Genomic DNA, 25,624 nt, shown 5'->3' on the forward strand with positions numbered 1-25,624 from the left:
AACTAACCATCTGTAAGTCCCCATCCCGCACCAACACTGAAAACAGCGCAATATTACCGTATCCGTTCTGTACCACCACTGCATCCGAACTGGCGCCACTTCGTCGCCTCCTTTTGACTCGGGCATCTTTCAATCTCTTCTTCTTTCTTTCGTTTCTTGTTTTCCTGGTATTCTTATCGTCACTCCTTCATCACTCCAACTTCACCTTGCCCTAGACTTATACACTGGGGACTTTTCTGTCCCATTTCAATCCTTTCGCATTTACCTAGTCTGCCCATCGGATCCTCAGGCCTCCTGGGATTAATTTGCCTATCGCAACCCATCCACCACATCCACCTTCCACTACTTCCCCCCCCTCCTCTCAAATCTCACCCCCGACAACAACAACAACCCCACGATTTCGCCTCCTCCAGGCTTCCTTTCGCCTCATTTTGTCTCCAACATGGCAGCCAACGCTTCGGTCGCGTTTGACCTCCCTCCACTCCCAAGTTACACACTCACAGAGCGACAACCGGTCTTTCCGCCCATTCCCGATAACGTTGTCGCCCTCCTTCTACCGATTGTCGCCTATTGGGTATTGTCGGGCATCTACCACTATCTCGATGTCAATAACTACTTCGAACAATATCGTCTACACACCCCTGCCGAGTTATCGAAGAGGAACCGAGTCAGCCGCTGGGAGGTTGTCCGCGATGTTATCCTACAACAAATTATTCAAACCATCGCGGGTTGGTCAGTCGCGTATTTTGATCCCCCCCGAGATGACCGGCTTGGACGACTACAATGTGGCGACCTGGGCTCAACGCGTTCGCATCGCTCAGCGAGCAATTCCGACCGTCTTGACGATCCTTGGTGTCGACGCCACTGGCCTGGCCAAGTCGGTCTCGCAAAACGGTCACTCCATCTTGGCAGGGGCCCTAGCAGGAGGTTCTTATCCCAGCATGGTGCAGTCAATGATCTTGGATAACGGAGCCGAAGTCACTGCCCCCGCCTTTGCTGGCTGGGAGTTGACTCTGGCCTCATTCATCTACTGGTACTTCGTTCCGAGTCTGCAATTCCTCATCGCTATCTCCATCGTCGATACCTGGCAATACTTCCTCCATCGTGCTATGCACCTCAACCGCTGGCTCTATGGTGCGTACCTCGCATTGTTTCCCATCCTCACTTTGTGTGACTCTGTGTGAGAAAGATCCCCTACTAACTCAGTCTACAGTAACCTTCCATTCCCGTCATCACCGTCTGTACGTCCCTTACGCCTTCGGCGCCTTATACAACCACCCTGTGGAGGGCTTCCTCCTAGATACCGCCGGCACGGGCATCGCCTTCCTAGTCACCGGAATGACGAACCGCCAGGCAATGTGGTTCTTCACCTGCTCGACCATCAAAACCGTTGACGATCACTGCGGCTACGCCTTCCCCTGGGATCCCCTACAGCATTTTACCTCCAACAACGCTGCCTACCACGATATTCATCACCAAAGCTGGGGTATCAAGACCAATTTCTCTCAGCCCTTCTTCATTTTCTGGGACCGGCTGCTGAACACCCAATGGACGGGCGAAGTGAAGTTACGTTACGAGCGGGCCCGGGACAATGCACAGAAGCAGGTGGATATGGAGACAGCTCAGGCGACGGAAGCTGCCGCCAATGCAGTGACAACACCCACCATCGAGCCTCAGCCCGCGGTGGTCTCCTCCGAAGGACCAGCCACACGCACTCGTTTGCGCCGCAAAACCGTCGATAGTCTCAAGGGCCCAAGCCATGGTGTTCCTGGCAGTGTTCTGCACAACTAAAGTCGTGATGAATTTGAACTAGTGGCCGTCTGGTCTATTGCATTGTCTCATTTGGCGTTTTCTCGGAGCTGCTGGCCATCTTTCTTTTTTTCGAGGCTGTGGGTTTGGCTTTCGCTTTCATGTATATGGGGTCTTGGATCCTACCTGTATTAATACCACGAGAATGTGCCACAGTCCTTTTGTACATGGTTTTCTCTACGACCTTCCGGCGACTCATTGTTCATAATGTCTATTGTTCTACAGATTGACTCAAGTCATCCAATTCAATTTAATTGCATTGCACATGTGTCCACACATGGTCTCTAATAAGCAATCTCGTATAACACCCTCCAACCAACTCCGATCAAAGCAAATCAAATCATGTTATGATGGCCAACCATCAGATCCCAAGTGGTGCCTGTCGCCGACTTCTCCCGAAATCCAGAGTTTGAATCCTCGGTCTCATTTCCGTCCGAAGCTGTGCAAGCATCATCCATCCAGTCACTGCTAGAATCCACGTGATAGTCTGTCCTGGCATGATTTGAGGGTGAGGACTGGTATATCACAGGCACATGCCTGCCAGATCTGTTACTAGTAACACCTGGCCCTGGAACACGATGTGGCGGCCTGTTAGGAATCAAGCTCAACCGATCGTATTGATCGTCCATTTCAGCAAGCTCGTTGATAGTCTTATCATTCTTCGTCCCAAGGTCGAGAGGCGCAACCATCGCTGACCGAACGAGTGTGTCGCGAGAGAAGGGCTTCTTTTCTCCAATATTCCTGTACATTTCCATAAGCTCATCAACTGCATCGGGTCCAATTTTCGCATTTTCCGCATTATTATTCTCTGGTGTGAAGCCCTTCTTCTCCTTTGCCATACTATGGTGAGAGTGACGACTGGCAGATGGCGTCGGGGCAGCCCCATGCTCGGGAATTTGCAACAAAGAAGCCATTCTAGGGAACAAAATCCCCTGGTGACTCTGATCCAATTCTTCCTTCTCACTAGGTCCCTCGTGATGCTTGATCTTAGAACCACGACGGTTTCCATACCCGCGTCTTTGGAACTCAGCTCTCGTGCAAGCTTTACGAGCAGCCTTCATACCAAATGCCAGTTGACTCGACGTCGTATAAATCTCCTCCGTCTGATCACCAGGGAACTGATTAATACACTCATTAACAAAAGCCATGAGCGTGCGGGCTCGGTGTTTTCGCCGCGTCCGAGTCCGACTTAGAATCACCACGCGCAAATTGCGCACTGCCTCCATATCTGACGCAACACGCGCCAACATGCAAGCCCTACAGCCATCAATCTGATAGCTCCACCCATTGGGTATGAAGATCCGGGATTCCTGGCCGGGTTTAATCCACATGCCTCGCAGCGCCCGTAGACGAATCAAAATCTCCTCTTCCACAGGATGACAAAGTTCAGGGAATTTCTCAAACAGAATAAAGTGCTGCGTGACCTCTATTTGCACAAATAAAAATATAAGGGAGATCAGCCCCGCGTTGAGAGGCAGATGCAAATCACAAAATGTGCTAGGAGGCTGTTTGAAACTAAGCGATAGAGGCCTAGGTCGGCGGAGACGCTTTGGTAGATTCTGGATCAGTTTCTCTATTTGCGGTCTAGACGCTATCTTCTTCAGGTCCGTGTTGTCTAGATGCAGAATCTGCGTTAGCATCTTGAGTTCGCTTCGGTCCAACATGTTGACTGACCCCGGGTGTGATTCGGCTTTTGTTGTACGGCGGAGGCTGGAGGGCATGGTGAATCTTTTGAGACCGCGAACATCGGTGTTGCTTCCATTTTGAACCATAACAGCTGAGATGAGGTGACTGTTCTCGGGAAAGATCTGATAATCTTGATTTATTTGATTTCGTAACGTGTACTCTTTTCGGTTTTATTCTAGGAAGTCCTGGGATTGGCAGGAATAGGACAAGCCGAGCTTTTATATGATATCTGTATGTGAAACTTTGCTTTGAAGATCTTTACTTGGTTCCTCAAAGGTATTCACATTTCATTGTATCCACGGCTATTTCTGATCCAAATATACCACAATAAGACACACGTGATTCTTTGAAGTGTCGGTTTCATATCAATGGTGGATTCGAGAAAGCCTTTGTTCTTCGATGAACAGAAAACCGGTGCCATACGTTCTATTCCGCTGCTAAAAATGAGAAGAATCACCAGTTCTCGGCCATTATTCGCCCTTTGTTATCTCTCACAATGAATTTCTCGTTCCTCGAATTCAAAACACTGGCACACGTAACACTATTTATCTTCCTATACCCCCCCACCTTCATCCAGCACCCTTTGAATGAACTCTTCGTCTTTGGCCACGCCACATTCCACCCGCAGCTATGAAGTCAGACACGCAGCTGTGCATATCCGCGACGTACCCTATCATCAGCATTATATGCCTTGGAATCCTCGCAAGCTCCCTCTTTATGGCCTTTAGCACAATACTGACAGCTTTGCTAGACCTTCTTGCGGACTATGTCATGAATCCAGCGATGATGAAGATGGCAAAGCACCTGTTCAACCCGATTTTAGAGTCTGTCGCCGACCTCATGATCGACATGTCAGAGCTTTACGAGGATCTTACCAATTTACCACGATTAGCACTAGTCCCATATGATATCATACTCATCTTTCTAGATACAATCATTGTAATACTGGGTGTTATACGACTGGAATTGATCACCATGGTGTACCTTTATCTCTCGCTCTACCAATTCTACAAGGCCACCAAGGAAGCTTTCAGCATTTCGCTCATAGCTTTCCAGTATGCCCGAGCCTTTACATCTAGATCTAACTTGATTTTCTCTTGGACACACTGGTCTGGACTTTGTCAAATATGGGTGGAAATATAGAGCAAAGGGTTAAGATAGACCGCCATGATTCGGATAGGCAATTTAGAGGAATGGATTTATCCATTCCTATCGAATACGAGACATTTATTCTTCAAAATTCGTATCTACAAACTGTACGTGTGGAATACGGAATAGCATGGAGTGCATGAATAGTAGTGGTGTGTATTGGAGAGGAAGGTAGCTACGGAGGAGAGATACTAACTAGTTAACTAGTGGAGCATGCAGGATGACTCATATATGTACACAAACAACGTTACCTAGCACTGGCAGATCGTATTCTTAAAATAGCAACTAAACTTTACGTAACCGCCGACTAACTTTCATCCCTGAATCTCTACTCCAACTCAACTTAAAAGCAGATCCCCGGAAGACTGTCAGCCTCCCGAAAGCAAGTTTTCATACTTCTAAACCTTATCGATACTTTGCCACGTGGGATCAAAGCATCCTCTCCAGGTTCGGTCTACTAAGCGCTCTGCTAGCTCAACATGACCACTCCGAACGAGCCTCAGGTTATCCTCTATGACTTGGCTTCTACCAAGGGCCTTTGCTTCTCACCAGTTGTTTGGCGTATCCGCCTAATGCTCAACTACAAGCGCATTCCTTATCGGACGGTCTTCCTCGAGTTCCCCGATATCGAGCCGACTCTAAAAGAACTGTGAGTCAATATGGCATACTTGGTCATGTCTTCCAAGTAACATTGGGCTTCCGTTTTTGGAGTCACCCTAAGTCCAATTTAGAAATATCTCTGACTTTACTCTATAGTGGCATCGCACCGGAATCAGGAACGAAATACACCGTCCCTGCTATCCAGCACCTACCAACTAATACCACGATCATGGACTCCACCCCGATTTCGCAGTTTATCGAAAAGACCTACCCAGATCCGCCCGTTCCACTGGCATCGGACCTGGGCCAAGAAATCGAGGCCAAATCACGATCTGTAGTGGGGAAATCCTTCTACATATCCGTGATGCCGCGCGAGATAGATATCCTCTCTCCACGCGCGCAGGAATTCTACCGACGTACTCGCGAAGCCACACTTGGCCACAAGCTGGAGGACCTCCTTGACCCGGAGAAAGAGGAGCAAGTCTGGAAATCCTTGAACGACAGCACCAGCGGAATTAGCGAGCTAATAAAGACGAACAAGGCTGACGGGCCATTTATCCTTGGAGCAAAGCCCAGCTACACTGATTTCTTCATTGCGGGGTCGCTCCAGTCTGCGAAGATGGTGCATGAGGATGTGTTTCATAGAATTACACAGTATCCCGGTTTCAGGGACGTTTATGAGGCTTGTGTGCCATACATGGACAGGAAGGATTGATTGGCTTTATATGCAAGGGACCGGACTTTGGGTTAGATACTCACGAGATATCATGAATTTATGAATATATACTGAATACCAAATACCCTTGACGTGACGAGACATTCACATCTATTTTTTCTTTTTTTTTTTACTTAGCCTGCACTAGTAAGCCTCATACGAAAATGAAATTCGCCTTTTGCAAATCCCGATCGGAAATTGAATATGATTGATCCGGCTCAAATGTCCAAGATAGTCATTAAAGGGGCATATCTAGATTATTTAGTCAATCTAGTACTAGTTGAGATCTCCGTAGCCAAACTTGAAGTTTCAAGTTAGCAGCCGAGGTCATTTCTGCTTATGGTAGACAGTGCTGTCAGACTTTATTTGGATATTCTATTTAACCTGGCTCGTGTTCAAGTTTTATGGAATAAACATGCTGTCTCAACATCCTATCAGTGATATTTTTCTTCCAGGTTTCTTCAATGTTTGACCTTTTGGTCACATTCAAAGGTCGCGTGAATCCCAACGCTATTTTATCACATGACAGTCGCAGGTGCTGCTTCCCTGCAGATTTGAAACTTTTAGCGACAACATTAAATCCGATCGCATCGTCACCTCTACGGATAGTTACAGAAGATAAATAATCTTCAGGGACATTGTCGTTACACAACCGTCTCCTGGCAAGTGTCAACTCCGCGATGTCTCTGATTCGCCTCTACAGACGGGACCCCAGTTCCACCCCGCTGCCGTACACCGCGTCTCCATTGCAGCTATTTTTCCGCGATATCATGCTACTTCTACGGTATTCATGGGCCTTACCTGGGATTTTGTTGCCTCTTCGGCTCGGACACACGACTCCTTTGGATGAATTATACCTGTCGTTTGGAAGTTTGATCTCTTTCTTGGTACAGGTAGTTTTGACTATCGCCCAAATTGCTTTCTTGGTCTCAATCCCATTGATGGTTGTATTCCAACTACCTGCCTTCTGGATATTCGTCTATATTGCTGTCTCTTTGGCACTTAATTATGGAGTATGCATGTTCGTCTTGAATGGATTTGAGAGGATCTTGGCTTCCAATGTTCCGGAGCCCAACCAACCAGGCCATGAAGGGGAGTGTTGGTTCTTTATTAATGGCGTTGCGAACAGGCAAGTCAAAGGCGACAGACTCTTCGAACTGACATCAATCTAACAAAACTAGTCAATACTGGCTCCAGAACAATATCGATCAACTAGCCTATTCCTTCGGCCGCAAGATCACAGGCATCCATAATCGCACGTATGTCACCTAACATTGCTAACGAACTTGGAATTTCAGCTAATTATTGATCCCAAATCTTCAGTTCTGGCTTAATATTCGATTTGATCGAGTGTTTGATCCAGCGTTGCTTCTCCTACGCTACAGGCGATATACGAAGTGCCTATTACTTATTGAAAAGGGAGTTATTGAACCCAAACTGCGACAAAGTGGTCATGATCCTCCACAGTCAGGGCGGAATAGAAGGCAGTTTGGTAATCGATTGGCTACTTGACGAACTACCGCAGGATCTACTTCATAAACTAGAGGTGTACACGTTCGGCAATGCCGCCAACCACTTCAACAATCCCCGCCAATCCTCCACCTGTCAGCCTATCGTCCGGTCGATCGGGCATATCGAACACTACGCAAACTCACAGGATGCAGTCTCCCACCTTGGCGTTCTTCATTTCACCAATGTCCCAAATCGATACCTAGGTCGGCTATTTATTCGTCCTGGGTCCGGCCACATGATGAACCAACACTATCTTGATACTATGTTCACTCTCGGGCCGGATCATAGAGTACTCGAGTCAAATGCATTCATGGACAAGGAAGTTAATATGAAATGGGGTGAATCGGATAGGTTGTTAAACAGGCGAGATGAAAACCGAGAGATGACCCTGCTGCCAATACCAAACATCGAGGTTTCAAATTCACCAGAAAGTCGACAGTCGAATGGTTCTCCGACCTGGCGTGTTAAAGATTTCAGTCGTCTCTGGCAGTATCGAAATGGTGGTACCCCAGGCAGGGCCCCGGGATTACGACAAGAAGATGATCGAAGCCTGCTGTAAAGATCCTAGTTGAATTGGGAACGTTGAAGTAGTAGATATCCGCATTTGTGATTTTTTCCGGATATATAAATCGCGGGCAATATAGGGGGATCAGAGTCCTGTTCGCTTTCAATATGTTCAAATACTAGTAGTATGAATATGTCTGAACTGCGCCCTTCTGAATGGACAGGGCAGGTAGAAGTACAAAGAGTGTACCCTCAGCTTCCAAGCTCTTTGTGTTGCACTTCAACAAGAGACCTTTCACGGACAAAGGAGTTAATTGTATAGTTTTCAATATTGTAGACTTGTATCAAGCCACGCATAGTGGAATATTTGACATCATTCGGGTCTTTTTCCTGGACATGCATCATGCTACACTGATAGAATGACATTGTCCGGGTCGTACATATATTCAGGTCCACCATTCAGAGATAGGAACACTAGCAGCCAAGCCTCAACCGAGCTGCGACCATAGAGATATCGACGGTATATCCTCGTTCTAGGTCTCAAAAGCAAAAGGAACGCCCATCGCCGTGCAATGCAAGTAGAAGGTATAGAAGAGAAGACAAAGGGGGTGAAAGTCAGCTCTTTCAAGCCTTGCCCTTCTTCTTGTCCTTCTTTTTCTTTTCAGTGCCTGATCCCGAGCCCTCTCCACCCATACCAGACATATCCATTCCGGGGATCTGGGGCATCTGGGGCATGCCAGGCATCCCTTGCATGTTTTGCATCTCCGCCATGGCTTCCTTGAACGGATTGTCGCTGACACCTCCGCCGCTGTAGGCGGGCGAGTGGATGGGAAGAATCTTGCCGATCTTCCAACCGCGCGGGGCTGGAGGCGCCTCGGGGAGCTTCTCCGGCATGGGGAGGCCGCGAATTCGAAGTCGGTAGGGGGATTTCTCGTCGGTCGGGTGAGCTTGGAGGTATTGGGCGACGAGGATGTAGAGGTGGTGTTCTAAAAAACGCAAGTGGTTAGTTGTGAGAATTCAATCCAAATCAAAGCCCGGTGGCTGTCGCTTCGTAGGCGCCCGTTGAGCCACATACTGTTCTTAATTTTAGAGTTCATCGATTTGCCATCTTCATTCTTCAGCAACACGCGCACACGACCAGGGTTGGCCCAGTCCTTGGGGTGAAGCTTCTCCGGTTCCAAGCCAGCCTGCAAACCCAACATCTGCACGGCATCGACAATGTCGCGGGCCAGGGGATTCTCGACTGCCAGCTCGGAGCCAACCTTGCGCCCATCCGCGCGGGATCGGGTCTTGTCGAAGTAGATGGGGTAGAGGCATTGGAAGTGTTTGGGGATTTCGCGCGCGGGTTCGGGCACTTGGTTCATGGGCATTTGATTCATCATAGGCTGTGCAGGTGCAGGTGCGGGCGCAGGCGTGGCCTTGGGAGGATTGGCCTGACGCGGGGCGACGGGCTCAATGATGACATTATCGGCGAAGTCATCATCGGAGGGGGCAATCTCCTCAGGATCGGAATCGGACAGCTCTTCGACTCGAGCGTGCGACATGGTGTGGGGGGATGTGAAGTTGGAGTTGGAGTTGGAGTTGAAGTGGGAGGAAGAAAGTGCGGGAGAGCGGGAGTGCATTTCAGGTGGTCGACAGCGGGCGAGTGGCCTTTGCGGTGCGGATTGACCAGTTGGCCAGTTGGCGGGAGTACTATGGTCCACAGCCATGGGTATAGTGCAGTTTACACAGTGTAGAGCCAATACTTCAACACATCAACTTGAATATGCTAAAAGTACAATCATTTCTATTTCTATCTTTCCTCTAACCAGGGAGATCCCCCCCTTGGCAGCGTCAAATTAGATCGTTTCACCATCTCGTCAACCATCAGCTGGCTCGCTCCCATATATTGAGTAGGATCGCATAGTCCCGTCAATTGATCCGTGGTGAAAATACTCGTCATCACAGTAGATCCTTTCAACACCTCCAGCAAAGATCGGTTGTTCTCAATGGCACCTTTGCAAGCTTCATAAACCTCATCGTGTGCCTTTTGACGTCCAATATGAGGTGCAAGAGCCATCATGACCGCCTCACCCACAATCAATCCCTTTGTTGAGTGCAGGTTACGCTCCATAGAGTCCACCTTAACAACCAATCCATCCAGGGCAAAGTTGGTCTGATGGAGCGCACCCACTGCAGTAACAAACGCATCTGGAACCGCCACCCATTCAAGATGCCATGGTCCAGAGGCCCGTTCAAAGTCAGTGATCATCGCATCCAGTCCTAACGAAGCATTGGCCCGGAGCATTTTAGACGCAGCGAGAATAACCTCGGAGGAGATGGGATTCCGCTTCTGCGGCATGGTTGATGAAGCACCGCGATGAGGGACAAATGGCTCGGACACTTCGTCAAATTCGTTCGAGGACATAATCATGAGATCCAACGCGATCTTTCCCAAGGTTCCGCCGACCAGGGCTAGGAAATTTGTGGTTTCGGCCACGTTATCTCTTGCGACATGCCATGTGATGGCTGGGTTTTGCAGGCCCAATTCGATAGCGAGTTGTTCGCGAACTCTGAGGCCTGTGTCGTCGGAGCCCAGCGAGGCCACAGTTCCAGCTGCCCCTCCAAATTGCACCAGTAAACATCTCTGCTTCATTTCTTCAAGCCTTTCAATATGACGAAGAACACTCGAGAGGTAAACGGCACATTTATAGCCAAATGTACAAGGCAGGGCGTGTTGGAGATGTGTGCGACCCGCCATTGGACTGAACAGATGTTAGCATACTAATTCACACCACAGCGATAGGAAAAGACGAAGGGGACATACGTGTCACGATGAGTTGTTGCTAGTGTCGTCAAGATCCCTCTTAGAGATTCGAGTTCTCTTTGCACAAGCACTAGGCCACGTTTAATCTGCAACATGGACGCATCATCCATGATATCCTGTGTTGTTGCTCCCCAGTGTATATACTTGGAGGTTTCATTGGGCGTGCCTTCGACAAGCTGGCAGACAAGAGGGAGAACGGGGTATCCAACGACATCTGTTTCCCGTGCAAGACGTTCATAGCTTTGACCAGTTAGAGATTATTCTTTCAGGCCGTTTCGATCAACGTACTCAAGTTGAATGTTGGCAAATGTATTCGTGATCGAATCTCCCGCTTCCGATGGAATAACGCCGGTCTTTGATTGAGCGCGTGCGAGAGCTGCCTCAACCTCAATTAAACATTTTACGTATGCATCGTCTGTAAAGATGTCACGTATTTCTTGTGTTCCGAACAAATTGCGGAACACACGCGAGTCGAGAGCGGAGACGGACATGGCGAGAGGGTTCTAGGGACTCAACAAAAAAGGAGGGGGAATAAATGAACTCCAGATCTAAACTGGAAACAACCAGCTTTAAATAATCCATTCCTGACTTCATTTTGTCCGGGGCCCCTCATGCGGAACTAACGACTGCTCCGCTGGAGTGAATTGGATTCCTCGGGATAAGGGTCTATCCCGAAGATATTGTGGGGCTGGGTCGATCATATACACCTTCAGGCTGCCTCAGGCTGTTGCAGGTCAGTAAACCTCAAAAATGTCGTATATAGAAGGGATGCTGGAGGTACTCCATTTTCAATTACCTGGGAAGATTGGATGTCTCCAATGATGTCAGCCAGGGGATCAAAGGCCAAACAAGTTGTCGCAAGCGCCGGCCCGGGATCTCCTCAAGTAAGTTCAAGATCAAGATCCTTGAAAATATCACTGCCATTATCTTTCTGTTTGACAGATTGAACTTCAAGTTCAAGTTTGTGCGAGGTTTGGTGAGGAGAGGAAAATGGAAGTGATCAAAATAAAGGAAAGAAGGAAAGAAGGAAAGAAGGACAGAAGGGAACATTGAAACAACACCCGCTCCTTCCTATTTTACCACCATCACCTCCCATCGCGCCTGCCAAAAGTAGCACTGCCAGTGGCAGGTAGCATGCTACGATTATATAATCCATACTACTATCGAATTCTCCTCAGAGGTAAAGATCAAGGAATTCGGAGTTCAGGCAGCTCAAGTCATTACCTCAGTTGAAGGAATCCCACGGTTTAACCCGTGTGTCTTTTTCGCCTTCGCCCTGAGAGTTGCTTGCTGCAAAAATATCCTTTCGAGGAACATCAGATGATATTCCCAATCAAGCCTGCCCCTCTACGCTTCGAGGCATGTTTGAAAGCAGCGCTGGCGCAAGCATACACCAATACCAATACCAACAATACCCTTGAAGAGGGCTACTGGTGGCAGAGAGCTGGCTTGAAGATGTACGAAGAGACCAAGGATAGTTTCAAAAGGACAGCTCTTCGCTCGTCAAAACCCGGCCGAAAATCTGAAAGTGGAGGGTGATCGTTTCAACTTACTGTACTATTTGAGTCACTGGCGGTGGCTGAATTCAATGGTATCCCCTCATGACTTGTGCTGATATATTCCAGTTACGAGAAACTGGAACGTCTTCACCGTCTGCAATATGACACTGTATTATTGCTCGTCCGGGACATGTTTACTTTTCAAATTGTTTCTGCATCCCTTGGCATAACAGACAAGCGCGACAGATCTTTTCTTTTTGGCCTCTATAGGTTTTGGTAATTTACCTGTTCAACTAGGCTCTAGGTGGGTGTTTTCCATCATCACTTCCGGTGCGTCGAGCTCTGGGTATCCCATGAACGGCCCTGGAATGTCGTAGGCCCAGTCAGTCGCGGTAACATAGTTCAATACATCTAGGGCTTCCGTTCCCCAATTAAGTTCGTCAAAGAATACAGGAGGGTCGCCCAGGATATCATGGTTCGGCAAGGACCCTGTGTCCGCCTGGATTTGCCTTTTCTCTACCAGCAGGGAGTGTAGCAGGTCCAAAACCCCCATGACCTCAGAGATGGACTCGTGATAAATAGAGTGCCGAGAATCAGGCACCTGGGTATTGAGAATAATATGTTTCTCAAGTACAGATCTTCCCTTCAAAATGAAATCGAGGCTAGTTTCCAAAGACGGGTCCCCCTCGAGATTGACGGTGGATGACTGGCATTGGAAATGAACATGCATCAAAGCGGACTGGAATACCACTCCAGGGCTCATCATGCTCAAATTTTGTAACCATCGTGGTACATGCGTGTTTTCGAGCAAAGCTAAGCCAGCGCTACTAGACGCCACGCATGCTCGAAGGCAGTTTGCAAACTGAGGCGTGCTCTCGTCAAAAGACAGGCCTGGTCGGTGTGTGAAGACCATTGCAATATTTGCTAGCAGTTGAAGCCATAGTGTCGTTCTTTCAACTCCTTTCCCAGCACCTTCGGGTGGATTTATTGTTGGCAGAGTCCCAATTTCAATTTGGATGCCATGTGCTTTTAGACTTTGACTCCACATATGCAGATCGAGATCCAACTCCTTGATTTTGGCCGCGCCGTTTCGACGTTTGGTAGTCGTGTAAAGCATTTCACGAATCCGCGAAAATATTTTACCAATGCGCACATATTGGATGAAGACAAAAACTGCGGTATTCTCACCAGGCAGAGGGTGGGAGATGTCTGCAGAATCCAAGCCGAGAAGATAGCAGTCCGAAGGCAAGTCATTATCCACATCCACGTCATTTATCAAAGCCGGAATTCCGTGAAGCAGAGATGTCATGCTATTAAAGTTAGACTCTAGCTACAGCGATAGCCTTGATGATCACATACCTGTCGAAAACGTAGACATACCACCAAACGCGCTTCCGAAGCTCAATTTCGCCGGGTTTCAATTTGAAGCGTCTAGCATGGCGATGGAGGCCCAGTGACTGGGAAATGCTGACCATCAAGCCATTAATCCTTGTCATCGCAAGACAGTCACCACTCAATTGACTGCAAAAGCCGAAGAGCACCAATGCTTGTAAGCTTCTCATATCCCCTTTTGCGGCTACCTCGTCAATCATACTACTGGCCAAGGATAGATACCGTTCGCGGCTGGGTCTTAAGGGATATTCTGGCTCCTTTTGGTTGTTTTGTAAGTCATTTATACAATGAATCATCAAGAGCGTCAGTGCTGTCGCTGGGTTGGGCTTCGGAGTATATCTGAGGTCGGCTAGTAGTCCTATCATATAATCAATGTCTGCCAAAATTTCGGTCCGAACTAGAACAGGACAAAACGCCTCCCAATTCTTCATGAATAAGTCGGCTTGCTCATGGTAGTAAGCCAATGGATAATGAACACATTCAGATATCCAATTTTGATATTCTGATGGGCTTTCTGTGGCAATCGTGGGTACCGTGGGAGATGGTGGAATCAAAAAGAGGCGGAAACAACTTTCTGGGAATCCGCAAGAAAGATTCAATGTCTTCTGGCATTCTTTCTCCACACTGAGAACAAAATGAACACCGGTAGTTGAGCCTGCAAATCGACCGACGCCATTTTCGTCGTGAACAAGACGGCCCATGTGCTTAATCACATATGCCGAATCATCAGTCGAACGCCGTTCAGCATTGTGGGTTACGGCTGTTTCGGCTGGTCCGAGAGCGATTACATCCTCCGGTATCCTGGTCCGCTCTCGACGGGATATATCCTCTTGTAGGAGGTCATTTCGGTCTTTCTCTGATTGAAGTAACTGCTGATATTTCGCCAGCTCTAGCTGAAGCTGCTCTAGACGCTGTTCATTGGAAGTGAATCTGTTGAACACTTTAGCTGGTGAATGTGAGATTCGATTACACTGAACTTACCCTCGCACTTTGGTCTTCCTTCGGAGAGTAGTGGAAACTTCGCATATATGACCTCCTGTCTCACACCTTCGACACTGCCGCCTTCGGTTAGCCAGGGAACTATGAAGTTCAGAGGACGACATAATTACGATGGGGAAGGTCCCGTCACATTTCAACTTTTTCCTTAGTGATTCGGAAAATAGTTAGCCTTTTTAATGGTCCTGAGACTCCAAAATGTCGTCATCTCACTTTCTGCAACGATCACTAGATTCTAAGTTGTTAATTCTTGCTGTGTTATTGCATTCTCTACGGGGTTGGGATATCGCGTACCATGCCTGACCAATCCGGTGTGTCACTGTTGCACCGCTTGATTCCGATGGAGCAGCATCCATCTATTCGTTTCTCGCTGAGAAAATAAACATTCCTTTCTTTGAATATTCCACCCTTACTTTGTGAAATGGAAGAAGAGGGCTTCCGCTCGATGAGCGGCATAAAGCGGGCTTGACCGCCTTTCGTCAGTTTGCGGGGCGTGGCAAATAGTTAGTATACTCGTACGAGTATGCGACTTTCTTCAATCTCAGTGTATAGAGATCAAAATCTTTCAATTGCTGAACCAATTATTAAATTTAGGGTCTCCATTTCAAACTTTATACAAATATGAGATGTGTAGCCAAACACGGACATTTGGGTGGAGCTGAGATATTGTAGCATTGCCGAAACGCACGGTGTCCTTGACTCGTCGTATCAGCCCAATTAGGCATGCGCAGGGAGAAAGTCTCCACTACAATGACAACTCCGCAGCTTGTCCTTCAATCAGTATGCGTTGATAGTAGTGAAAAAGTGGAATATGCCTGAACTTTAACCAATGATCGGATCGGCTTCCCCGGGCTCGGCATCCCGAACCCACTTGCCCCGCAATGAATAGCCTCGGGTCTTCGTAAATCCATGGGTACATAAGAGCGTGTAATCTCCAGATTGATTCAAACTTTCGATTATACTAATCACCTAACAACCCTTCAATTTTTGAAGAGCTTTCTTGCCCTCGATATGACTGTCTCCGGTACGAAACATCCATCAACTAACATATTTCTACTATACTAGTGACTAATGAATTTAAAGAAGCGCATCCCGGCATGTCCAGTGCTGTTTTGCATAGAGACACCCACTTCCTTCCTAAACTGGCCATTGGGGGAAAAGGGAGCTATATCTTCCTCGAAGATGGTACTAGATTCCTTGACTCGACCGGCGGCGCGGCCGTTTCATGCTTGGGCCATGGCCATGAAGGAGTCAAACAAGCGATCAAAGACCAGATCGATCAATTGTCATATTGCCATTCCGCCTTTTTCGGTACTCCTGTAACAGAGGAACTAGCGCGGTTCTTAACAGATTCCACCGGGGGCAAGATGTCCAAACTATTTGTCGTCAGCTCAGGCATGTCATCGCCCCTACTAGTACTATATCTAGTGGGTGTATCACCCTGAAAATCACTTCTAACTACTGAGTACAGGATCTGAGGCTGTCGAAGCCGCCATGAAGCTTGCACGGCAGTATTTCCTGGAGCTGTCTACTCCTCAGCCCCAGCGCACGAGATTTATCGCTCGACTTCCTTCATATCACGGTACGACCCTCGGTGCTTTAGGCCTTGGTGGACATGTCCTCCGAAGAGAGCCATTTGGACCAATCTTGGCGAAGAACACATCCCATGTTTCTCCATGCTACGCATACCGTGGCAAGAAAGAAGGCGAATCTGATGCGGACTATGTTGCTCGCCTTGCTGCAGAATTGAATGCAGAGTTTGAGCGTGTTGGGTCAGATACTGTTTGTGCCTTTGTCGCGGAACCAGTTGTTGGAGCTGTAAGTTACTCACGAAGTGGTGAGCTTAAACCCCCAGCTGACTTCTTGCTCTTTAGGCTCTCGGCTGTGTTCCCGCAGTACCAGGATACTTCCCTGCCATGAAGGCCGTCTGTGAAAAGCATGGGGCGCTGTTCATCCTTGATGAAATTATGAGCGGCATGGGTCGATGTGGAACTCTACATGCCTGGGAGCAAGAAGACATCGTGCCCGATATTCAAACTATCGGTAAAGGTCTTGGGGGCGGATATGCACCCGTCTCTGGAATCCTCATCAATGACTCAATCGTGCAGACTATGGATAAGGGAACAGGTGTGTTCCGCCATGGACAAACATATCAGGGCCACCCCATTTCGTGTGCCGCAGCATTGGCTACACAGAAGACCATTCAACAGGAGTCTCTTTTAGACAACGTTCGATCTATGGGCGCTTACCTTGAGCAACAACTCCGCCAGCGATTTGAAGGACACCCGTATGTTGGTGACATCCGAGGCAAGGGATTATTCTGGGGAGTGAGTTTTCTCCGTTCGTGGAGAATCGTTGAACAGTCATGCTGATCAGTTTGCTTTTATAGATTGAGTTTGTCAAAGATAGGAGTTCAAAAGAACCCTTCAACCCTAGCACTCGACTCTCGTTTCATATACAGGAAAAAGGACTGTTGCCAGCGTATTCCGTTTCTCTCTACGGCTGCTCAGGCACTGTTGACGGCGTTCGGGGTGACCATGTCATACTTGCACCTCCTTACAATGTCTCCAAGGAGGAGATTGACATTATCGTGGATGTTTTTGGGAATGTTGTGGCAGCTGTGCTCAAAGACTTAGACTTGTGATTTGATGCTATCCTGAAAACAATTAAATGACAGGCAATTTGTGAGAGGATGAACGCGAAAAGAAAGGATTACACGAGTCCACTATGCAGAGAGATGTCGACAATGAGACCTGGACACGGTGCTCAAATCTTCACATAAACATCTAGCATGATTTAATCTTTATCGATTATCCCACCACGGGCCATAGTAGCTCATGAAGAATTTGAATTGTATTTCCGTGACAAGTGTTTCCCATTATGTATCGTACAAAGAACAAAGATTATGAATCAACCCTAGGTCTCGATGGCTTGTGCCTTCTTCAAAGCAGTAACCATCTCCATCTGGCCTTTGACTGGCCCGTTGGGCACCATGACCTCGCGAGGCAAAGAACTGGTTGCCCACAGGCCAGCGACGGTTTCGACCGCGCGTTCAACAACAATACGCACACGGTCGCGAAGCACTGCATTGGCACACTCGACCTCCAGGTTCTCAAGCCACACGCGCGCAACATGCTTGTCGACCTTGATCTCGAGTCCCGGAATGGGGATTCCCAAGGCATGTAAACGGTCCAACTCAGCTGATTCAATATCCGCAATGCGCTCTTCGTTGATATCCTCCGCCTTAATAGTATCAGTCCCGTCGGTGTTACCCACCGCGAGCTCGGCAGGGACTCGTGGCTTCTCGATGGGAGATATTTCAGAGCCAAACTGCGCCTCCAGCATCATCAAGAGACGGTCCAGTCGCTCATCAACACTAAAGTCAGAGTGGGGATTTGGCAAGCAAGGAACATCCTCTTCGTGGTGGTGGTGATGGTGATGGTTATGCTTCGCCGACTCTGTGATTATTGTTAGCAGACACGATAAGGATACATTATTAATGGTGTTGGGTGCTCACGCTTCACTGAAGCAGGACTGCTCTCAACTGTCAGGAGAACAGCCATAACAGCATCGGCAACTCCATCATTCATCATATTTCCTTCCCATTCTAATTCAATCTCCCGAGTGCGTGAATGATATCGGAGGATGACGCAGCCCATGATCAAGAAAGTCTGCGTTTCCTCTGCGGGAATTTCCTCATCCGCGAGCTCTTTCTTTGGCCTTTTCTCGTTGAGCTCGTCATTCTTTTCTTCCTTTGTCTCAGACTCGGTCTCTGAATTTGATCCCACCTCTTCAATGGCCCCGAAGGTACCTTCAAGAGCCCATCGGATCAAATCCATGCTGGCGGAGCTGAGGCTGAGGTGTTGTTTGCAGGTAATTGTTGTTGTTGTCAGGCCTGCGTATTCTCGAAGGTCGTCAGGGGCCATCAGTGATAGGTCAAATCCGTTCTGAACAAGAACTCCAGCCATGAGCTGACTATCATCCTCTCCAGCCGGGGGAGGAACCTGCGCAAGCTTGCCAACAACCTTGGCAACCTTATCCTTTCTGAAAGGGATGCGAACCTCATCGCAATTGGCTGGTGTATAAACCTTCACCTTGACAGTTTTATCTGCGTTAAGACTCAGCAACTTGGATTTTAATCGCATCATCTGGTGTTTTTCGCCATGGACGAGGATCTATGAAATGTATCAGCACATGAACTCACACCTCATCAACGACGCAAAGACTGCAAAGACTTACCACAACCGGCGCTGCGACCTCCTCAATAAAGTTTCGGTTTTCAACACCATCGACATGGGCTGCAAAACTGACCTCGTCGATCGTGCAGCGCCGGGGAATCATGACCTTCTGGTCTTCGTCATTACCGCCCGGGACCCTACCTCGGCCCTGAACAGTGGAGACCTTGGACATGATAGCAGGTATTTGATCTGGCTCGTTGAGTAATTGCTTGGCCATTGTACCCTCGACACTGTAACCCGTCATGACAACTCCGTTGCGTTCGCTCGGTGCCCATCTTTCCAGCAGTTCACGGCTGGTTCCAGTTTGCAGCATACCAGGAGAGGCAATCATCACACAGCCTCCGACGTCATCAAAACGTTCAAGACTGCGCAGACTGCGGACAAAGCGGAAATCCCATGGCCCTGCGGTCGCACTCTTGTCCCCACTCGCTTCGGCTTCGGCCATGCGTTGTCGGAAAAGACGCTTAATATTATCGTTCATCGCACCGATGTAGGTTTGATATACAACCATGCATCGTCGGGCCATGTTACCGATGTAGTAGATGGGAATTTTTTGCAGCTCAGGGTGAGTCTCCCAGTATTCATCCAAAATCAAAAGCAGTTCTTGAGCACGTCCCAAGGCAAAAACGGGCATCAACACGCGACCTCCGCGGTTGAGAACACCTGTTATTGACTTCATAAGGGCGGCTTCACGTTCCAACCGTGGGGGGGTTGGAGGAAATTCCGAAAGTGGATTCTGTAATGAGGACATCGATCTTAATGCCTTTCGGCACTTCGGCAGGGATCAAATGACGATCCTCTTCGCGAGAGTAATCGCCTGTAAAGAGGACGTTCAGACCTGCAATTGATACCAAGAACATTGCCGCGCCCAAAACGTGACCCGCCGGGAATGGTGTGATGCGGATGCTGTTGATAGTGTGTGTGGTGTTGAAGTCGATCGTTTCGATCAGAGGAAGGGTAGAGAGATGGTCGCGTTCGGTATACAAGGTAGTTCGCTGGTCCGAAGAGGAAGAGGTGTTGCTGACCCGAACATTGTCTTGGATTAGCCATTTATAGATGGCTTTCGTTGCGTGTGTCATGAAAACTCGGCCTTTGAAATTTGTCTTGCTGAGGACATATGGCAGAGCAGAGGAATGGTCAACGTGAAAACTATAGGGATGACATGTCAGCGCACCGAGGAGCCTTATCACAAGAGGAAGTTTTGAAAAGATCGAAGACCTCAACGATAGATCGTAGGAAACACGAGTGGAAAAGCAGCGACTGGAAACACAAAGTTCCAAGCCTCATGAATCGACTACGATCGCCAAACGAAAACAATGGGTGGTGGCAGGTCCATGGAGCAGAGAGAGTCACGTACTGGCTAATCAAAAGAATATCGACGGTACTCAAATCGAATTCATCAAAGAAGGGTAAGGACGAAAATCCTTCTTTGGCTGGGTGCATGCCTGCATCAAGCTAGAAAAGTATGTAGAGTCAGTCTGTTGGCTCTATCTGCGCAATATCGAAACCAGAAAACTTACCATGACCGTCTTCCCTTTGTACTGAATGATGTGACATGATCGCCCGACCTCGTTACCTCCACCCAAGCAGTAAAACGCCAGCTCATCCGAGGGATCAACCGGCTCATCATCGACAGCCGTCCCCATCGCTGAAGCTTTGCGCTTTGCTGCCATGGCAGCGTTGGTTGTTCGTGGGTCGTTCAACCCAAGTGATGAGCAAGAGGTGATTGTTCGCGATCAGATCGATATTATTGGGGTGGGCGAGTCTCCAGACGGGCCTTGCCTGAGTCGCATATATGTCACGACTTGAATAAAATCAAATGCAAGACACCACCATAACTGATTCAATGGTAAAAGCCGAGAGTATGGGGAACCATCTCTTGTGAAAGACAAGAAGGAGCTTCCTCCAGCTTCGACAGGCGCGCGGCATGACCTAAGCCCAAATCACGTGGGAAAGCGCGATCCGCGGAGCAGCCGCAGCCGCCAGCAAACTCCAGCAAAGCTCCCTAACCCCCCCCTCTCCTCTCCTCCAAATCATCACTTCATCACTCACCAACTTCACTTTCGCCTCGATCTCACCTGGTCTGGCGCGTGTACTCTATGTTTTAACCGCGATTCTGAGATGGTCACATTTGGTGACGTTTGGTGGTGCGAGCAAATCGCTCATCTCAACGACCACGCGTGGACGTGCCGTCACTCTGGGACTGCGGAATAGTCGACATCTTTCTCTCAGTTGATCATTCACTACGTTATTCACCATGGCACAAACACGACACCCCCAGCAGCAACAGCAGCCGCCACCGCAGTTCAACAATCAGCCTTTCTCCCCTCCCGTCGCCTCGCCCTCACCTCACTCGGCCTCACCAGTTAATGGGGGCATTCCTCCACCCGCGAAAAAACCTGGTCTATCTCCGCATCCTACCTCACAGTCCCCATATGCCTCGCCGAGCTTCCACACAATGCAACTACCTCCACAGAATCAACCGCCCATGAACGGTATGGGTATGGCACCAAACAGCATGCCTGCTACGCCAATTGCGCAACAAGCTGCTCCGCCACAAGGAGCTCCAGGCACGATGGGCCCTCCTTCAGTTCCGCCATCACGTCCTGTGGACGCTTCAGAGCTCACAGACGTTTTGGCGTCATCGGGTATTGATGTCAGGGAGGAAGAAGCTTTTCTCACAAACAGCTTCCCTGGGCGACAGGCGCAGGCGCAGACGCCCTCGCGAGGCCCCCAGATGCAACAGCCACCTCCAATCAACACGTCTTTCACTTCCCAAGCTACGACAACTGGAACGCTCTCTGCGTCGAGCAGTTTCAACGATTTGTCCCACGCCAAGCCAGCAGGTACGCAAGGATCATTCTCTACGGAGCCCACATCGCAAACTCCATCCACGATCAAGGAACCTTCACGTGAAGACAGCGAAGCAGCAAGGCGCTCGCAATATCATTTGCAGGAACCCTTTCTTTTCGCAAAACTGCTGGAGCAACGGATTCAGAAGCGCGGCTTTGAGCTGGGCGTGCGCATTCCCTCCGAGGGTCTGTTTCACCCAGTTCCCGGTCGGCCGCAGCCTATCGAGGTGACTGGGCCCGATGGGTCATCAGTGGTTCGCACGGGACAGACAATTTTGAACCAGGAGGGGGCTCCGTTGGTTGACATATTGAACCTCATGTCTCTCTCCTGCGAGGAGCGTTTGCGCGGCGTCATCGACTACTCCTCCACTCTTGCTCGCAGTCGCCGAGCACACTCACACGGTGTTGTCCCCGCAGAATGGCAAGATGTCGCTCAACCGCTCGGCCCTGTTAATGGCAACACCGTCACACCTTCCAAGCGTATGCATTGTTCTCTGGCCCTAAAGTGGACCGACCACAATACTGACCTTCTTTGATTTCTCCAGGCCCTCGTACAGACGACGAAACCCCTTCCACCAAGCCGATCGCAGACAGATACCGTGGCCTTGTTGGAAAGGAAACGTCTTCTGAGAACCGACGAGCCGCAAAGCGCACAAAGCGAAGCACGAATGCAATCCTAGGCGAAGGTGCTAGCATACAATCCACTGCGGGCGATTTCACTGGGTCGGCGCCTTCCACCCCGATCGCCGAACGCGCACCCAGCTTTGACAAAAAGTCAATGACAAAGAAAGAAGCCAGAAAGATGATTGATAACAAAGCCAGTGAAGCTCAGCAGCATCAACAGTCCGTCGAGACGGCCCGTCTAGCTACCAACAGCATGCTTTCGGGTCGCATGTTCGGCGCTAAGAAGTCCTATTCATGGCTGAAACCTGGTGGTTCGTCGAGCGGGTTCTCATCTCCATCCCGTCCTGCACCACCCACGCCGACTCCCGGGCCGGAAAAATCGTCGACCGGCAAATCGGGAGAGCCGGCGGCTGGTCCATCCAAGCGTCGCCTGGGCACTTGGAGGGAGGACCAAGAAAAGGGAGCTGGGATCCAGGTTCGCGATATTCTCTTCATGCTGGAGGCGGATGGGCGAGGCACCAAACATGTGCAAAAGGGCTACTCGAAGGACCCAAAGGAGGACCGCGCGCCCTGACCATCGCCTTTTCCCTTGTAATCTTACTTTATTTTCTTTCCCATTCTTGTCTAATTTGTACTCTTGGGTCATCTTCCGGGGGAGGGGTCCTCCTCGAACTGCAGGAGTTCTTTGCATTGGCTGCGCGAATTCGGTTCATGGCGTTGAGAGGTTTGCACGCGGGGTTGCTGGCATGTTTTCCTCGATTTTTTTTTTTTCTTTTTTGGTTGATTTGAGCATCAATTATGACTGATAGAGGTGACCATGAAATGTTGCGGTTCAAGTTTGCCATATCTATCTAGGGTACATCATCTTGCATACTTTTCATGTGGTGCTACTAGTAACTGGTTAGTAATGATTCGAGTAGTAATTGATTGGAATTTATAAAGTCAACCATGTTAATATCTGTCTTGGTGTACGGAGTACTTCACACAGATTAAGCATCTTCGCAGTCCCTTATTCAATGCAAGACAAAAATAGAGTAGCCTCCGGAAATGGCAATGATTTCCTCGCAGTGATTACCGGATTCGTAATAGTCCATGATAATGGCTCCAATGGTTCCAATGGCTGGTGGCGCGGTGCAGAACCTAACCACTTAGGGCTGAGCTTGTTCCCAGGTTGCTCCAATGAGATTCGCAGTGCATAATGGGGGGTTTTCAAAACTTAAGCATGCGCCCCAATCTCAATCATACCTTAAGGCTCACTTTCAGGATACCGTGTATGGCAGTCTCTACGTACTATGAAAATAAAGTCATTTTTCTCATTCCAGGAATATTATATAAAGCTTGCTTTCCTTTGGCTTCTGTATCAAAAAACAACAGCTTCAAGTTCTTCTTCACACATTCCTCTTCCTTATTTTACTTATTTTACTCATGTCGACATCTACTAGTACTAGTATTGGTCGTAAGGCCTTGCAAGGTCTTGCAGCAGGAATCGGACTTGTCTCCGAAGCAAAATCGGCCCATAAATTAAAGAAACAACAGCGGTCTCCGTCGCCAATGGAAGAAGTTCCTGGAAGCAAGGATATCCCAGTCGAGAGTGGTGGCCCTCCGATATATGAGTTGTCAACAGTGGGCCAAATAGCCCCCAACTCCACCGGCATCGACACTCTAGAAAAGCAGTGGGCTCTTGATGAGGCACAGGATGAACTCACACGCATGTCTTCCAACTCCGATGTCGAAAAGGACAAAAAGTCTCAAAAAGAAGTCGATCAAGGTGATCTGGCACAAAGGTTCATTTCCGATCACCCAGCACCTCCGCCGTACTCTTTATATGACGAGTCCCCGCGACGCCAGCTGTCAGCGCCAGTTGTGCTTCCTCAACGACGACCCAAAGATCGCGATCGAGGCTTTATTCGTGCATATGCACCCACTCTTGGTGATTGCGGTATTGATCAAGACATGTTCATCGATTTCCTGGACACGGCCGAGAAATCCTGTCAAGCTACCCCCTGGCTAAATGCCATCAACTTGGCTTCTATTGGAACTATGTGGCTGCCAACTGTCACCGGCATTGCTGTTTCGATTGCTATCCAACTTGCGACTGATGTTGCCATTGCTGCCGATGGTCGCCGAAAGTGAGATTCCCAGTAAATGATGTTTATTCATTGTCTCGATGATTAACCAGCGGGCGTCTAGGACCAATTCGTTCTTCGATAAAGTAAACAGGGAATTCTTCCAGCCCCGAGGTCTTTACTGTTTGGTGATGACATGGAATCCTGAGCTGCCAGATGCTCCCTCTACGGCCGTGGATTTGAATTCGCTCGTTTCCAACGCAGCTGGCAGTGCCAGTGCCCAAGGTTCGAATACACTCGGTCGACTTCGTCATCGCTTCAAGTCTTCAGATGGAAAGGCATACGGCAATATTTTTCCTGAAGTGGCTCCGCTCATCTTCCCCGAAATTGATCGACTCGCATCGGATCAAAACGCGGGAAAGAAGCTATCTAAAATGAAGCGAAGAAAAGAATTCGTCGGTGGATATTTGGATAAAAGAGCCCAGGCTAGATTTGTGAGTACAAGGAGAGCCTGAATTACTACCAGTATCTACTAGTAGTGCCTATGCACACGCTGACAACCTTCTAGACAGCTGAAAATCCCACCAGTCAACTAAACCAGGGCCCCAAGCCAGTCTTCACATCCCGGTATGCCGACCCAAATCATCCAGCGAGCAGCGGAGATCTGCTCGCTCTCATGAGTGGAGGTCGTTTCACTATGGAAGACTTGCCACGCCGACAAGTTCCACAATCTGCATTTGAAAACAGAGGTCAAATAGGAGGACAAGACCATCATTACCAAAGTCGGGAGAACTCAAATTCCAATGCGCCAGCTCCACATGCCCCCCCATGGAAGCCCATTCGGATTATTTGAAGCGATCAGTGCAATCAAGGACCTCCGAAATCCTCAGGCTACCAATACCGATCGGGTGCCGAGGCAAGACGCATATCACTCCAATAATGGCTACTATACACCTCAAGGTCCGCTGCCAGATCGAATGCCGAGAAAAGATGCATATAACTCCAATGATGGCTACTATGCACCTCAAGGTCCGATACCCGACCGAAGAGAAGACAGAGGGTCGACCAACCCACTTTCAAAATTGTTGAAAAAGGTACGCACTCTGAATATTTATGAATGGGACATTTATTTGAGGTAAATTACTAATTTTTCCTAGGAAGTAATGTATCTAGCGA

The 25,624-nt window shown here is 48.8% G+C and overlaps 12 protein-coding genes across 12 annotated transcripts; 7 read left to right on the forward strand and 5 right to left on the reverse strand.

Annotated features, from left to right (window-relative positions):
• Positions 1-442: 442 nt before the first annotated feature.
• Positions 443-1,791, forward strand: sur2 (sphingosine hydroxylase; the record flags this gene model as incomplete). The annotated part of the gene is made up of 3 exons (XM_057260942.1): positions 443-694; positions 762-1,134; positions 1,214-1,791. The coding sequence occupies 3 exons, from the start codon at positions 443-445 to the stop codon at positions 1,789-1,791; spliced, it is 1,203 nt and encodes a 400-aa protein (XP_057125874.1).
• Positions 1,792-2,144: 353 nt separating this feature from the next.
• N7481_001724 (uncharacterized protein) lies at positions 2,145-3,530 on the reverse strand (the record flags this gene model as incomplete). The annotated part of the gene is made up of 1 exon (XM_057260943.1): positions 2,145-3,530. The coding sequence occupies one exon, from the start codon at positions 3,528-3,530 to the stop codon at positions 2,145-2,147; it is 1,386 nt and encodes a 461-aa protein (XP_057125875.1).
• A 682-nt stretch (positions 3,531-4,212) lies between these two features.
• N7481_001725 (uncharacterized protein) lies at positions 4,213-4,585 on the forward strand (the record flags this gene model as incomplete). Its single annotated transcript, XM_057260944.1, has 2 exons — positions 4,213-4,475; positions 4,552-4,585. 2 exons carry the CDS (start codon positions 4,213-4,215, stop codon positions 4,583-4,585), a joined length of 297 nt encoding a protein of 98 aa, XP_057125876.1.
• Positions 4,586-5,123: 538 nt separating this feature from the next.
• Positions 5,124-5,959, forward strand: N7481_001726 (glutathione S-transferase family protein; the record flags this gene model as incomplete). Its single annotated transcript, XM_057260945.1, has 2 exons — positions 5,124-5,293; positions 5,401-5,959. 2 exons carry the CDS (start codon positions 5,124-5,126, stop codon positions 5,957-5,959), a joined length of 729 nt encoding a protein of 242 aa, XP_057125877.1.
• Positions 5,960-6,639: 680 nt separating this feature from the next.
• On the forward strand, positions 6,640-8,030 carry N7481_001727 (uncharacterized protein; the record flags this gene model as incomplete). Its single annotated transcript, XM_057260946.1, has 3 exons — positions 6,640-7,088; positions 7,141-7,218; positions 7,283-8,030. 3 exons carry the CDS (start codon positions 6,640-6,642, stop codon positions 8,028-8,030), a joined length of 1,275 nt encoding a protein of 424 aa, XP_057125878.1.
• A 569-nt stretch (positions 8,031-8,599) lies between these two features.
• Positions 8,600-9,519, reverse strand: N7481_001728 (RNA-binding signal recognition particle subunit SEC65; the record flags this gene model as incomplete). Its single annotated transcript, XM_057260947.1, has 2 exons — positions 8,600-8,961; positions 9,051-9,519. 2 exons carry the CDS (start codon positions 9,517-9,519, stop codon positions 8,600-8,602), a joined length of 831 nt encoding a protein of 276 aa, XP_057125879.1.
• Positions 9,520-9,767: 248 nt separating this feature from the next.
• N7481_001729 (class-II fumarase/aspartase family protein) lies at positions 9,768-11,272 on the reverse strand (the record flags this gene model as incomplete). The annotated part of the gene is made up of 2 exons (XM_057260948.1): positions 9,768-10,641; positions 11,070-11,272. 2 exons carry the CDS (start codon positions 11,270-11,272, stop codon positions 9,768-9,770), a joined length of 1,077 nt encoding a protein of 358 aa, XP_057125880.1.
• Positions 11,273-12,569: 1,297 nt separating this feature from the next.
• Positions 12,570-14,698, reverse strand: N7481_001730 (fungal specific transcription factor domain-containing protein; the record flags this gene model as incomplete). Its single annotated transcript, XM_057260949.1, has 3 exons — positions 12,570-13,590; positions 13,640-14,583; positions 14,654-14,698. The coding sequence occupies 3 exons, from the start codon at positions 14,696-14,698 to the stop codon at positions 12,570-12,572; spliced, it is 2,010 nt and encodes a 669-aa protein (XP_057125881.1).
• A 981-nt stretch (positions 14,699-15,679) lies between these two features.
• N7481_001731 (aminotransferase, class III) lies at positions 15,680-17,312 on the forward strand (the record flags this gene model as incomplete). The annotated part of the gene is made up of 5 exons (XM_057260950.1): positions 15,680-15,692; positions 15,752-16,063; positions 16,140-16,486; positions 16,543-16,995; positions 17,058-17,312. 5 exons carry the CDS (start codon positions 15,680-15,682, stop codon positions 17,310-17,312), a joined length of 1,380 nt encoding a protein of 459 aa, XP_057125882.1.
• A 272-nt stretch (positions 17,313-17,584) lies between these two features.
• Positions 17,585-20,579, reverse strand: ysh1 (cleavage polyadenylation factor subunit YSH1; the record flags this gene model as incomplete). Its single annotated transcript, XM_057260951.1, has 6 exons — positions 17,585-18,126; positions 18,186-18,843; positions 18,908-19,642; positions 19,680-20,055; positions 20,264-20,361; positions 20,427-20,579. 6 exons carry the CDS (start codon positions 20,577-20,579, stop codon positions 17,585-17,587), a joined length of 2,562 nt encoding a protein of 853 aa, XP_057125883.1.
• Positions 20,580-21,163: 584 nt separating this feature from the next.
• On the forward strand, positions 21,164-22,956 carry N7481_001733 (uncharacterized protein; the record flags this gene model as incomplete). The annotated part of the gene is made up of 2 exons (XM_057260952.1): positions 21,164-22,238; positions 22,304-22,956. The coding sequence occupies 2 exons, from the start codon at positions 21,164-21,166 to the stop codon at positions 22,954-22,956; spliced, it is 1,728 nt and encodes a 575-aa protein (XP_057125884.1).
• A 977-nt stretch (positions 22,957-23,933) lies between these two features.
• N7481_001734 (uncharacterized protein) lies at positions 23,934-25,301 on the forward strand (the record flags this gene model as incomplete). The annotated part of the gene is made up of 3 exons (XM_057260953.1): positions 23,934-24,511; positions 24,573-24,942; positions 25,017-25,301. 3 exons carry the CDS (start codon positions 23,934-23,936, stop codon positions 25,299-25,301), a joined length of 1,233 nt encoding a protein of 410 aa, XP_057125885.1.
• Positions 25,302-25,624: the final 323 nt, after the last annotated feature.

The sequence above is a fragment of the Penicillium waksmanii genome (genome assembly GCF_028829765.1).
Source record: "Penicillium waksmanii strain IBT 27052 chromosome Unknown utg000002l:1.0-3326099.0:1.0-3328782.0, whole genome shotgun sequence".
In the NCBI taxonomy this organism is placed as follows: Eukaryota; Fungi; Ascomycota; class Eurotiomycetes; order Eurotiales; family Aspergillaceae; genus Penicillium; species Penicillium waksmanii.